Here is a 15,209-nt window from a genome sequence, read left to right as displayed (position 1 = left end):
AAGTAGGAAGAAAAAATCTGGAAATTTCTTGTTGTTCTGTGTCACAGTGTCTGACTAGGAATTGCAAGACATGTGATATTCTGGTCACTGACGCTGTGACACGGAGTAATCTGTCCAAAAAGTCGTACCACACAAAGGCCTTTGAGTCCCTTTCATGCCAATCTTTGAACATCATTTATGGCATAGAGTGCACTTTGTGTGGTCTTATATATGTTGGAGAGACCGGGGACAAACTTTCTAAGAGGACGTGTGGGCATAGGTCAGGCATTAACAACAATCTGCCAACCTGCCTTTACACTCACTTCAATAGTCCTCTTCACTCAGTACTGAACATGAAAGTAAGAATATTAGAAAAAATTTACCATCCTTCTAATAGTTCAATACTGAGTAAGAGTTATCGCAAACAATGTGAACACCACTGGGATCACTGAACTTGGCACAGCTATACCTTATGGCTGTAATGATAACATACTAGGTGTGGGTAACCTATCTAGCCCCAGAGGAAAGACTGTCAATGTCATGGGTTTGTTTAATTCTCATCAGAGAAGACGACGAAGTCATGGCATCGACACAGCAATAACAGCAGTAATCCTCAGTTCAGTGATCTACTACCCATGTAAAATCAACCTTTGAGTGTTCACAAGGTAAGAACTGCATTGTTTGCATGCTCCTTGCAGAAGTTAAGATCACTTCTCCTGACCGTTGAAGCTATGAATGTATACGACCCTCTGCTGCCCGAATACCGGTTAATCGCCATTATTATGGATATAGGCAACTATCGCCTATTCAAATTTGTTCGGACGGAAAGCATCAACAGTCAGCAGAGATTGTTTTTTTCCTTGAGGTTTGTTAACAAAGGGATTGACATGATTAACATCAGCAATATCTTACACAACAAGGACGTTATGGACAAAGTACCACCTTGTTTTACATTTCAAGACCCTCTATAGTGTCCTATACCTATTCTAAGACCATAGGTAGGAAATTGTTTAATTACAATATGGCTTGAAAGAAACTGATATTAGGAACAGTGTTCATGATGGTACTTGTGATTGTATGTCATCTCCCTTTTGTTACAAACCTCACGGTCATACAATAACAGGTGACATGAAAATAGTAACACATCCTAAGCTTCGGCAGCTGTTCCAGTTTGGCCCCGAATATCACAAGCCACCCAAAGTAAACTGGAACTTTAACTTTAAGTTAATTATGGATGCTGCTGAGACTTTTGCTAAGAAGTGGGCTGCCCTCGAAGACGAAGACGTTGGATGTCTTTCGGACTGGCTTCGCACAGTCCGTGATAAGGTAAAATCTCGCATTTTCACGTCTTCGTTCTTCACACCCTGTCATCAACACTACATCTGCCTTCGATGACCCTTCTGTACGGGAATGTCTCGATGCTTTACACGATAAATATGTTGTTGTGCCTGCAGACAAAGCATCAAATAACATCATTTTTGTCTGCAAGCAATATACATTCAATGTTTAAAGAACGAACTTCAGATTAACTCAGATGATGAGAGTAGCACAACATACTCTCTTTCAACCTTATCTGAAGAGGAAATATTGCAGAACCATTCAACAGTTTTGAGTGAATTTGGCATCGAGTTAGCGCAATATGACAAGGTATTACCTAATCTATCTTGGATTCCTAAGATCAATAAGAATCCCTATAAACAACATTTCATAGCTGGCTCCAGTAAGTGTACAACAAAACGCTTGTCACAACTTTAACCATCTTATCAACCATTAAATCTGGTTTGGTACGATATTGTGACAAAGTTTATGAAACTAGTGGGGTCAATCAAACGTGGATATTAAAGAACTCCAAAGAATTGTTACATATTTTACAAAATAACAAAACATGTACAATTCAATGCAAACATTGATTTTTCAACGTTGTACACAACCATCCCACATCACAAACTTAAAGACAGGCTATCATCTCTCGTGAAGAAAGCCTTCTTTTACAAGAATGGTAGTCGTTGTATACCTACGACAACCATTCTTGTAAAAGAAGGCTTTGCCATCAAGAAACAGTGCATTGATGCCGTTGTTGTGGGATTGAAAACTAGCCGTATTGATACATTGCCATCAAGCGCAACTTAGGCTATTTCACCAACAACAGCGATGCCAAACTCAAATACAGTGACGTTGAGGTGATGCAAATGCTATATTTCCTAATTGACAACATACTCATCAAGTTTGCCGGCATGACATTCAGGCAAACCATAGGCATTCCCGTGGGCACAAACTGCGCCCCACTTCTTGCAGACTTATTTTTGTATTCGTATGAAGCAGAGTTCATGCAATCACTTCAGAAATCTGGGTGTAAAAGGATTGCCAAGCGCTTTAACAACACCCATAGATATATTGATGATCTCATCAGTTTAAACAATCCTGGTATATCCAATTATCTACACCACATCCCAGATGATTTAGAAATAAAAGAAACAACTGAAAGTGTGGACTCGGCAATATACCTAGACGTATTGTTTGAAATTAGACATAATACATACACTATATACTAAAGCTGTATGACAAAAGAGACGATTTCAATTTTGAAATCATAAACTTTCCCTTTTTGTCGAGCAATATATCATCATCTCCAGCTTACGGTGTGTATATTTCACAACTCCTTAGATACAGTAGAGCATGCAATTCATATGAAGACTTTCGAGTTAGACACAGCCTATTAGCTCAAAAGTTAGTGAGGCAAGGATTCTCAGAAAGTAGATTAGTGAAATCATTTAAGAAGTTCTACGGTAGATACGGAGATGTTGTATCAAAATATGACCTGTCTGTTTCTCGAATGATGAGTGACAGCATACAAAATTTTGACTCACAAAAGTAATTTGGTGAATTCACCAAATAACAATGGATTTGTCGCTTTGGGTCAATCTTGACGGGTGCGGCTAGCTGGCAGGGTACGCTTACCCATTCCGGACACCTGGTACCACCACTATTTCGTGGTTCAAGATGACCCCATTGCCTTTGTCATCATCGATATGTTCCTTGGACCTGGTAAATTTCATAGTTACCTTGAATGATAACGATTATTGGACCTGATTTGATGTCTATTATATGCAGCTTTTCTTGACTCCAGAAAGGCATTTGGTAGTGTTTGGAGAAATGCGCTGCTTTGAAAGTTACAAAATATTGGTGTCACTGGTATTTTTTACAACATCATTAAGACTATGTATGAAAATGTCACATATAAGGTAAAATTGCCTTGAGTCTTTTCAAAGCTTTACAACTTCCTGTGGTGTTAAACAGGGATGTAATCTTTCACCAACATTGTTTAATATTTTTGTAAATGATTGTCCTGATATTTTTGGAGAGGTCTCTGGTTACCCAATCGACATTGCTGGTGTCAAACTTAACTGTATTCTGTATGCTGATGATCTAATGCTGATTTCAAAAACTGCAGGAGGTCTACAAAATTGCTTAAATAAGCTTGATTCATACTGTCAACAGTGGGGTCTCAGTGTAAATATCTCCAAAACAAGTACAATGATTTTCAACAAAAGTAACTGCTTGATCAAGAATAAAGCTTTCAAATTGCACGATCAAAACATAAAACAAGTCAAAGAATTCACTTGTTTAGGTATAGTTTTTACTCCAAATGGCAAGTTTAAAATAACCAATTAAAGTTAAGGAAAAACAGGAGTGAAGGCTTCATTCAGTATTAGAAAATCCATTTTAGAAGAAAAAATGGTTACTCCTGCTCTCTGCATAAAATTATTTGACACGCTGTTTGTTCCTATTCTCTCATATGGATCAGAGATTTGGCAAGTGAAATTTCAAGTAATGATAATTTTCTTGAAAAATTGTGTACTTCATATTACCGATTTGTTTTGAAAGTTAGCAAACGCACTCCTCTTGCTGCAATTAGAGGAGAGCTGGGAAGGTTTCCATTTTGTATCCATCTCACCATATCAGTATTGAAATATTGGTTCAGACTTACATGCCTTTCAGAAAACCACATTCTTAAGAAAGCTTTCAATGAAAATATCAAATGTGATTCAAGTTGGATAAATTTCATTACTAGAATTACAGGTAGTTGTTATTAGAGAAATGTCTTCTTCAAATCTTTTGTTGTAAAATCAAAGTTTCAGCTTTTCAAGTGTGTACGAAAGAAATTGGAGAAAGATTACATTGACTCCTGGATGAGTCAACTTTATAATGATGAAAGAAAGACTGGTAATGGTAATAAATTACGTACTTACAGAGTGTTTAAATCGAATTGTACCATGGAAAATTATTTGCATAATATTTCTGACTTTGGCCTGAGGTGTTGTCTTACAAAGTTTCGTGTTAGTGACCACAATTTAGAAATTGAGCTAGGTAGGAAAAACTCCTAAAATTCCCTTACATGAGAGAATTTGTCGTACTACAGATGTAATATGAATGAGTAAGATGATGAATGGCATCTAATTTTTTCTTATACTAACACTGGGCAAAATGCTTGATATACAACAATATATACACATATGCTGATTCTGTACATGTGTCAAATACATTCAGTATACAGTACGTATGCTAATAAAATGCCAAAATACAGTGTACACTTAGAGTGCAAACATCTGCATAACGTATACTCATGATCTGCATAGAAATACGCTACGCATATCAACGTATTGGAATGTTCCATATACAAAGGTATACACTTCATATGCAATTAGTATTCTGTTCCATATATTTCAATATACGTAAATATGCTAAGCGCATATCAAGCATTTTGTCTAGTGAAATTTACCAAGGAAAGAAAACATTTATGCAATAGTTGTGAAATTACAGATTACGGACTCACTGATGTTTACAAGAGAAGAGCTGTTATCAACAACATCATGAGTTACAATACATTACCATTAGCAGTTTTCCTGAAAAAATACAATTGCTTCCTCCAGTGACTCTACCCAAGTCGTAGTTAGATACTTTGCAAAGCTATTTACTCATGTTTGTTCATTTTTGCATTTATTGCATTTACTGATGCAATTCAGTTGTGTAATTATGTAATTTTCACACTTTGTACTACGAGTACTGTACCTTGCAACACTCTTGATAGTGTATGTTGAGTACTAATAAAATGTTGAAATGTTGAAATTCTCAAAATTCACACCTGCTTCAAAAACGTTTCGTGTGATTTTCGGCCGAATTCGACAGACACATCGCCAAAACATAAGCATGAGCAACATTCCATTCACCTCTTGGGCACCTCTACTTTATTGACGTTGGTTCCGCCTACCCAAGCGAGGTGACTGGAATGTTGCTCACGCTTCCATGTTTTGGCGATGTGTCTCACCAACTCAGCCGAAAATCACACGAAATGAGAAATGAAATGAGCATTTTTAGCAGACGAAGTATCCGGTATGAATTTGGAGAGTGACAGATGAACTGCTGTAAATTTTCACAGTAAAATCAAACGCCGAAGATGACATGGCATAGTCTTTTTAGACATTTGATTTCCTGACTTTCATCAGGCATATGTACATACGTCCATTGGGCGCATACGCGGAGAGCAGAATATTAAAAACACAGGTGACTCTGCAAAAATACACGATTTTGTTTTCATTCAGTGTTGACATAGGATGATTGATTCGGGAAACTATGGAAGTAAATTACTCCATTGGCATTACGAAATCTAAATTCGAAGGTAGCTCCAAGTCGGAAATAAAGTCAATGTACATGTGATTACTGCACCTCTACAATTGACCAATGATAGCCATGCTTACAATAGCCCATACCTGATCCTATTTTCGTGAGCAGCCCAGCCAACGGTAGAAATTGGGCAGGGGACCACTCCAGATATGAGGCAGTCTCAAATACATCTCTCACGTGATAAAAGACCACGAAACTGCGGCAGATGAAGTGCGCTGTGATCAGCAAAGCCGCGAGTAACCGCAGCACAACGCGTGATAATGGCTTTGCTGCCATTGGCGCAATTTGTTGGCCGAGCACAGACACAGGTAACGGCAAGCGGGACCAGTACTATTTCTGCATATATGGACCCTGAATAAATGACATAATTGTACTTGATTAGAAGAAGGTGGTTTCATGTGCATTTGTGTACAAGAAATTTGATTTTGGAATTTCGCCTAAAATGTTGATCCACTATACATTATAGTCTATGAGGAAACTATGAATATTTTTTTTTAAATACAAAACTCGGTAAATCTGTGTAATTATGTATGCTTGATTATTGATATTAATGTACTTGATTAGAAGAGGGTGGTTACACGTGCATTTGTGTACAAGAAATTTGATTTTGGAATTTCGCGTAAAATATTGATCCACTATACATTGTAGTCTATGAGGAAACTATGAATATTTTTTTTAAATACAAAACTAGCTAAATCTGTGTAATTATGTATGCTTGATTATTGATATTAATGTACTTGATTAGACTATGGTGGTTACAAGTCCATGTGTATGCAAGAAATATGATTTTGGAATTTCACCGAAATGTTGATCCACTACATTGTAGTCTATGAGGAAACTATGAATAATTTTTTTTAATACAAAACTCGGCAAATCTGTGTATTTTTGTATATCTTAATTATTGATATTAATGTACTTGATTAGACTAGGGTGGTTACAAGTGCATTTGTGTGCAAGAAATTTGATTTTGGAATTTCACCTAAATGTTGATTCACTATACATTGTAGGCTATGAGGAAACTACAAATAACACATTGCTATTCAAAAGTTGTTTGACCTGAAGCTTCTAGTTGTTATTGTTGACACTATGCACTATTTTAAAAAGTTTGTATTTTGTCAAATTCCTCAAAAAATTAAAATGTACATACAGTGACATGAACGTTTGGCATCGACCGATACCCAATGTATTGCCAATGGGAAAATGATATCAAATAAGTTATCTCTAAAATTGTTATTGAAAGGCTAAGTTGAAACTTTTAGTCATTATAAGGGAAAGTTATGCACAACAGAGGAGTTGGGTAAGTAGAAATCATGATAACCTAATTCTTTTACCTGAATGTGGCTGCTTGGATAATCAATAAACTGTTGAATATACCCTAAAACTTGCGCCCCAAGGGCGCCTCAAAACTGGAAATGGCAGAAAATGAAAGTGCCAGGAGGTATTTTTTCTTATTTTCAGTATTCCATATTTTTCAATATGTGCACATGCAAGTTTAGCTTTGATGCACGAAAAAAGGTGACTCTCCCCATAGACTTGCACAAAATTTTATGACCCTTCAAAAATGCTTGCGCAAAAAATGGCGACCCCCTGTAATTTATGTCCAGCCCTGAAGGGATAGGCCCTCTCTCTCAACTGCTAAGTACGTCAATAGCTCGATTAGCAATACCTGATACATGAATAGCCTTAAGTTGAAACTGATGTTTGGCCGCCGTGAAAAACCGTAGTACCCCAGCTCATTTCAACACGATGGGTATCGAGTAAGGCTCGAATTAAGAGTGTGAACAGTTGCTTCATTATCGCACCGTACTAGTAATTGTCAGCCAGTAAGCTGTGTTGCCCATGGGTAACACTCAAAAAACATAACAATTAAAAGTGCTAAGCTGCTGGTGTGGTGTTCCTTGTCAAGAATGAATTTGGGAAATTTGCAATGGAAATTCTCATCAAAGAAAATACCACCTGCCCCTACCAAGCAGGCATCCTTGGTACGTATCTCATCCGGGGAACACCAATCCTCTATATGGATGAGTGAAATGCCGGTAAATTTCTCTATAGGCCACCCACCGCCTGATTTTGTTTTATTTAAACATTTACATGGAAACGGTGGTATTGGCGTCTCAATTTACGAAGAGATTAAAATAACCTTGAAATAAACACCTTTACAGTCTAACACACCCTGTTAATGGAGCCTAATGGGAATTTCGCGCACATCTGTACCGTAAAATGTGACCCTCCCCCTTCCTGCTGTCTAAAATGTAACCCTTCCCCATTGTCCGTGACCCCCCCCCCCCAACCACTGCGGTATTCTCCCCAGGAATAACTGAAACTCTATCAGCTAATTTAACATAACAATTGGTTGAATTGTTAGGTTAGTTAGGGACAAATTACAGAGGGGAGCTCTGGTGTTTTGGAGGGACAGTCGCAATTTATCATGCAAGAATTTTTTCGACATATGGTATTTCATACATTTGAGGGAGGGTCACCATATCTTGTGCAACTATAAGAAAGCAAGATGTGGCTGATATAGTGCTTCATCCAAAAATTTCCAATCATAATACATGGAGTCTATCAGGCAAATTATTGACAATTTTTCCCCCACAAAACATGCTATATCTGTATATTACATACGTTTGATAATGTATTTAATATACTTTGCTTGAATTAGGAAGTAAAATATGCATTTGTGTACAAGAAATTCATTTCGGAATTTCACTGAAATGTTGTGGATAACTTGCGGATAATGTGTATGTATTTAAACGAATCGGCGTATTTCATTGGTGATTTCCATTTCGGGGAAATATCACATGGACAATTCAAAGGTTTGGCCATAAAATCAAATCTGTCCCAAATCTGTGACCCTTCCCCCAAGATGGGTTTATAAAAAGTTACCCTCCCCCCAAGATAGGTTTATAAAAATTGATCCTCCCAAATCCCCCGGCCCACCCCCTGTCATTACATGCGAATCTGCATAATACTGAGATTTTGTGTACTTTCAAAAATTACTCTTACAGATATAGAATCCTAATATTTTTCTGTTAAAAGTCTATTTCATATTCCTGATATGCGTCTGTAGGAAATAAAATAGATTTCATACAAAACATTGCCCTATATTCTATCTTTAGGTTAAAAATTGGTAGAATTAGACGTTAGTTGTAACAGTAATATTCGATACAAACTTTGGGGTATGGGGTAAGTTTTGGTCATATTCCATGAAAACTGTACAAGATATTGCCTGTTGCAATATGTCATTTTAAAAACTAGTGAATTAGCTTTCTAATGATACTAAACAAGCCAGGTTATAATCAATAACAAGCTCAGCAGATGACTTATAAGAAGACAGATTTACAAAAACGCCTGCGAGTCAGGAATACTGAGATTTTGCTGTACCATTAAAATACAACTGTTACAGCTATAAAGTCCCAATTTTTTTCTGTTCAAAGTCTGTTTCAGATTCTTAAAATGTCCCAGTACTAAAATAAAACAGATTTTATACATAACATTGCCCCATTTTTATGTCTACGTAAAAAATTGGTAGAATTTGATTAGCTATGACAGTAGTTTTCGATGTAAACTTTTGGGAATAGGTAAGTTTTGGTCATATTACATGGAAACTATACAAATACTGCATGTTACAATATGTCATTTTAAAGACTAGTAAATTATCTTTCTAATGATACCTAACAAGTCAGGTTATATTCAAAAACAAGCTCAGCAGATGACTTATAGGAAGACAGGTTTAACAAAAATGCATGCAAGTCGGCAACACTGTGATTTTGCGGTACCCTTCAAAATATGACTGTTACAGCTGTAGAGTCCCAATATTTTTCCTGTTAAAAGTCTATTTCATATTTCTGACATGTCCCTGTACCAAATAAAACAGATTTCATACAAAGCATTGCATTTTTATTATGCCTAGCTAAAATATTGGTAGAATTTGAGATTTACTGTAATTTGCGATGTTAAACTTTGGGGTATGGGGTAAGTTTTGGTCATATTTCACAAAAACTGTAGAAGATATTGCATAGTACAATATGTCATCTTAAAGAAGAATAAATTGCCTTTCTAATGATACCAAACAAGTGAGGTTATGTTAAAAATAAGCTCAGCAGATGACTTACAAGAAGACAGATTTGACGAAAATGCATGTGGGTCGCAAAATCGTGATTTTGCGGTACCCTTCAAAACATGACTGTAACAGCTATTGCATCCCTATATTTTTTTCTGTTAAAATTCCATTTCGTATTCTAGGGATCCCAAGGCTTCTGAAAAATACAGGTTTGTTATCCTTGGGTTGGGGGTGCACGTTGAGCCCTCTAGCCCACGGCCTAATTTACATTTCTCAGTGTCTGAATACCCAAGATACTCACAATTATCAGTATATTAAAATTGTTTCACACATATATGACATTGAACATCATTTCTGTACATGTTGACAAATCGTTGGAAAGCTTGTTCTTTAGAATAAAACTCTTCAATGTTGGTGAAATTCCGATGACAGAATACATTACACTGATACATTGGATCGCATAATTAGAAGAGAAATCGCCAAAAACCCGTGTAAAGATCGACCAGTTGTTTGAAATTGCCGGGTAAATCCATAGTAAGGTGACTGTTAAAACAGGAATGTTATTTTCAAGGCCAAAGTCTCAAGAGGAGTCAATAAGGTTTACAAAGGCCTTACTGATAACACCTTCAAGACACCTTTGCTAATCACCTGCAATCGTCCCTTAACAAAAAGCGTCAGGAAAGTACTGAACCATCAAATTGTTAGGTCTGTAAAGATCAAGCAAGAGCGTTGATTTATCATGGTCAATTATTGAGACGGCATCATGTTACTCGATATGAGTAAGCAATGCGATCTTTTTTTATCAGAAAAGGTACCTATAATACTGAAAAATCTACGATGTTACAAAAAACGCTCTGAGTTCCTTCAAAGTGTCGCCATCTACACAAATAACTTCGATCAAATTTCAATACCACCTAAGATTATATCAGAATGATACGTCCCATTCATATAAATGAGAGTGAAGACCTAATGAAAAATTAGTCTGAAGATTGCAAATACACGATTCTAATTATTTGTACCTCAAGTAATTTGTGTTGATATGCACAGGCATACATATTCATAGCTATCAATGTTAGTACTTTGCCTTGTTGCCAAGCGTAGGTGAAATTGGTTTTAGTATATCTAAGTAATGCCTCCGGCCTGATCAAAATACATGGAACCCTTTAACAACCAATAAAATGTTGAAAACAATCTAAAAAAGAAAGAACTTGAAAGTATAATCTTTAAATCGCTTCTGGCGTTGATACAGAAAATACTTTGTCAAGCTTTACAGGTATTATGTTTTTGTTGAAATGACAGGTAATAGTATATACTAATCCTTGGATGTTATACTTTTTTGCCAACTCAACCGCGGCAAGGTTTTGTACGACAGGGTGTAACTTTACGAATGCATCATCGGGCAAGTGATGAATAAGAGTGAGGAACAACGATTCTGCGATTTCTGTATTGTCAGCGATAAGTGGTACTACGGCAAAATCACCCATAAATGGACGGGCGTTTACATAACCAACAATGTCGCCGTTTTCATTGACCGACACAAAAGTAACACATCCAGTACTTTTGCACCACAATTCTAGGAAATAACCCCTATGAAATGTTACAACGTTTGCGTCATAATTGACAACGCTATCAAAAGACACGCTGCTTAGCGGAAGAATCTTAAAGTTTGATGATTGAAGCGTGCCTACACTTGGCAATGCATCTCGATCAACCAATCCCCGGACACAGGACACTTGGTAAGAAATCAGCTTGAAACCAATTTCAGTATTAACCTCTTGGCGACGTTCGTCAATAGAGTTAATACCAATGTTTCTGTTACCAGCATGTTTGAACCTCTCCTGGAAAATTCTGCGTTGAATGCCTTGTTTTCTGTGACCTTTCTTGGTTAAACTCATCGCAAAGTATGCAAAATCGTCGTTGAGGTTGATCGCCATTCCTGTACCTGTTGGCAAAAAAACAGCACACAGTGATATGACAATTTCAGGCTTTAGAAGGTGAAATAGCATGCAATAAATTTATAAAATATCTGTTTTCTCTATAGGTATGTGACATGGTCGAAGTATATTTTCGTTTTGAATTATGTGCTAACGATGGATACAGCTCTGTCTGCATACATGTTCAGAAATATGTTCAAAGGGATGATTTAGACAGAAATAAAATCATTTCATACAGGTATGCACCAAAATACCTGCTACCTGTATATTAATAGAGGTTTGAAATCAAAGTGAAACTATAGGCCATGTGACCGGCGTTATTACCATACCCCGAAACAGAAACTGGTGAACGCCTGTTGAGCACCAAATCGTGTTGGCCTTTATTGGACATGCGAACATTTTCATTTTTTAATGCAAATATTATGCGCAGAGAGAGAGAGAGAGAGAGAGAGAGAGAGAGAGAGAGAGAGAGAGAGAGAAATTCTAGATACAAGGGATGTACACCGTATTTACAATTACTTACTGGTTAATTTGTATTTTGTTTTTGAAAGATCACCATCGCCGGCTTTTTAAGGAGATTCCTTCTTCCAACCCGTGCTTATTGTTATTGAACAAGTCGGTATACTATAGGTTACATTTTATAGGCAACATTGCGAAGGGCCACTGTGCTGGAGTAATGTTGCATAATTGTCTGTAAACTGACAGCGAGGGAGACAGCGCTGTCTACTGGTTATGATTACTTCTCCCAAACTTTCATTTGAGGTCAGAAGTCGTGTCAGCTGTCTCCGTTTCTTCCTTATTTCCCCAATACTCACTAGTTTCCACACCTGGTGCAGTTTTACATACAGCTATGGTATGATAATTGATTGTAACTTAATTACAAGTCGTGCATGTGTTAATTGTATTGGCAGCCTGAATACTAAGTCTTCAACGAGTATGAAGCACACTTAAAAGGGGAAATGACTGTCGATAAACCCGATTCAAATCTCACTAAAAATAAGAGAAGTTATAACGTACCAGGTATTCAGAGATTGATACTATAAGTAAATGGTTCTCAATATCCTGATTGCCTTTGGAGCAGTTGAGCTTACGAGCGGCTTTTCTATCATAGAACAAAAACATTTCATTCAAAATTTGGTTGATATTCTGGTAAAAAATCTCTGTCCCTAAATCTTTGTTCGATTTGGAAACTTAAACTCACCGACTATCTCGTCACCTTTCTTGGCAACAAAGAAGCCCTCTGGGTCCAAGAGCCGTAACGTTTCAATATAATCGACAGGATAGTTCCACTCTTCCTCCACTGTTAGGGCACTTACTGCTTTCATGTCTTCTTTTGTGGCAATGTGAACTTTGACATCGGAACTGAAAGAGAGGCAATTGTTATATTAGGCCAAAAGAAAACTGTTTTTTTCCCGGTCATCATAGTTGTCATGTGAAAACATGCGCGTCACGACTTTTTTAAGTTTTGAAAAAAATAAAAATCATGGAACTAGCAGAAACATAACATCTACATGTGAATTCATGTTATGTTTAATAAAGGTCTTGAAATATTCCTCAGATTTGTTTCTTTCAGTAGCAGCAACTTTATTTTATGGCGGCCATATTTGAATTCTCTTAACTGGGTGGCCATTTTTAATTAAAAAGGGAAAAAAAAGAAATTCGCATGACCGCATCAATTTTGAATCCCACCAAGGACGACAAAAAATTATTTTAATTAATCCACGTATTTCAACGTATGCAGTCAAAGCTACCATCCATCGATAGATAAATGCATTTGACCATTGACGTAAGACGTTTTGAAAGGCACAAGATATTCTTTTGCCTCTCTTTACGAGGCGACAGCAAGAGAATACCGCGTAAGTATAAAAGTCGCCGTACTCTTCATCTGATTTTAATCAGATGGAATTTGCCCATGGTTCTACGCTGACGAATTAGCGTTTTATTTGAACTCGTGACCTTTGTAAGATCAAAACACGCGTTATCGAGGAAATACGATTATAGGAGGCGCGGGATAAGCCACCGGGTGAGTGGATCACTAAATACTCACCTATTAACATTCGTAAACTTTCCCGCGAAGTTAGACATTGTACTCTATTATCTGTAGCTCGTTCGATAGTTAATTTAAATTTACCGAATGCGGGATCACATGTTCACGTGGAATGATAATGAGAAGGGCGCTACACTATGGGGGAAAATGTAATATAATAATCAAAATGGCTGCTGAGAGCCTATGAAACTGGTCACCAGAGAGTTTTTGAGCCGACATTGCCAATAAATGCTGGCAAAGAGGTATTCAGCTGTCAACGTAGACCTTTCTGTTTGACTGTTACAGGGACAATGTCGACCATTTTTCATGAATTTTATTTGAAACGAGATACTACTTATATTGTTTAACATGTTGAAAGATAATGAATGGGTGACCATACATATATTAGACCCCGGTTTTAGACACAATACATGAAACCAGCGCGAAAATGAATAAATAGTAATGACCATTTATTTATTCTCGCGTTGGTTTCATGTATTGTGTCTAAAACCGGGGTCGAATATATGTATGGTCACCCATTCATTCAGTATCTTTCAACATGTCAAACAATATAAGTAGTATCTCGTTTCAAACAAAGTTCATGAAAAATGGCCGACATTGTCCCTTTTCCGCACTTATTGGATTCACGGTTCAAACAAATTTCATGAAAAATGGCCGACATTGTCCCTTTTCCGCACTTATTGGATTCACGGTCATACAAGCATGACCCAGTTCTTTCTGCGTATAGCACATTGGCGATTCCATGCACCTGTGGTCAAAGCTATGTCTGACGGAACGTTACTGATTATTCAGATCTCTCAGCCGTTTCGGTATAATTCGTATGATTAGTTTCAATTCACTCTCCACCTGATCGTAAACACGGTACAAAATGCCAGAGAGGTCATAGACCGGAAAACTTTACACTATGGACCCATCGTGCCATACAACCGACCCAGGCCTGCTATACGTCTATAGCATTGAGGTAGAACTCGCTCGCTTCAACCTCTAAATTAGCTACCTACCTCGTCATGTCACCGTTTGAAGTTTAATATTTCCAAAATCTTTTGGGTCTTGGAGTCAAATAAGTCTTGCAAGTTGCGGCTGTGGGCTAACACCGTTGAAGCGTTACAATCGTCAACTCTCGATGAAAAGACACCAGCAAGTACGTGTGACCTTATGAAAATATCGCACAATATAGGTCGTCTGGTCCCCCTGCCCAATTTCTACCGCTGGCTGCGCTGCTCACGAAAATAGAGTCAGGTATGTGGGTTAATATTGCAGTCAGAATTTTGATTGCATATTAATGAACACAACCACCTGACAAGATCATGTGCTCAGCACAATTGTATTGTGGCAAGCCCGGAAATTAGACGAAACATCGAACTTTGTAGTTATTTGCGCGGCTTCACTTTTAAGTCTCCGACTCTGTTCTTCTATCACTTGGCATTTAGTGATGAAATGACGATTATCGTCTCAGATTTTTTCTCAGACGTGACCTGGTGAACATGGCGAAAGACTATCTGTC

At 37.3% G+C, this 15,209-nt stretch overlaps 1 protein-coding gene across 1 annotated transcript; it reads right to left on the bottom strand.

Moving 5' to 3' along the window:
• Positions 1-10,084: 10,084 nt before the first annotated feature.
• Positions 10,085-14,878, bottom strand: LOC139136231 (uncharacterized). Its single transcript, XM_070703968.1, has 3 exons — positions 14,707-14,878; positions 12,860-13,020; positions 10,085-11,666 (listed from the first exon to the last, which is right to left on the bottom strand). The coding sequence occupies exons 1-3, from the start codon at positions 14,712-14,714 to the stop codon at positions 10,948-10,950; spliced, it is 888 nt and encodes a 295-aa protein (XP_070560069.1). The 5' UTR covers positions 14,715-14,878; the 3' UTR covers positions 10,085-10,947.
• Between the last annotated feature and the right edge of the window lie 331 nt (positions 14,879-15,209).

This window comes from Ptychodera flava, chromosome 7, assembly GCF_041260155.1.
Source record: "Ptychodera flava strain L36383 chromosome 7, AS_Pfla_20210202, whole genome shotgun sequence".
NCBI lineage: Eukaryota > Metazoa > Hemichordata > Enteropneusta > Ptychoderidae > Ptychodera > Ptychodera flava.
Note: the sequence above shows the minus strand (reverse complement) of the source record. Positions and strands in the feature narration are given on the sequence as shown.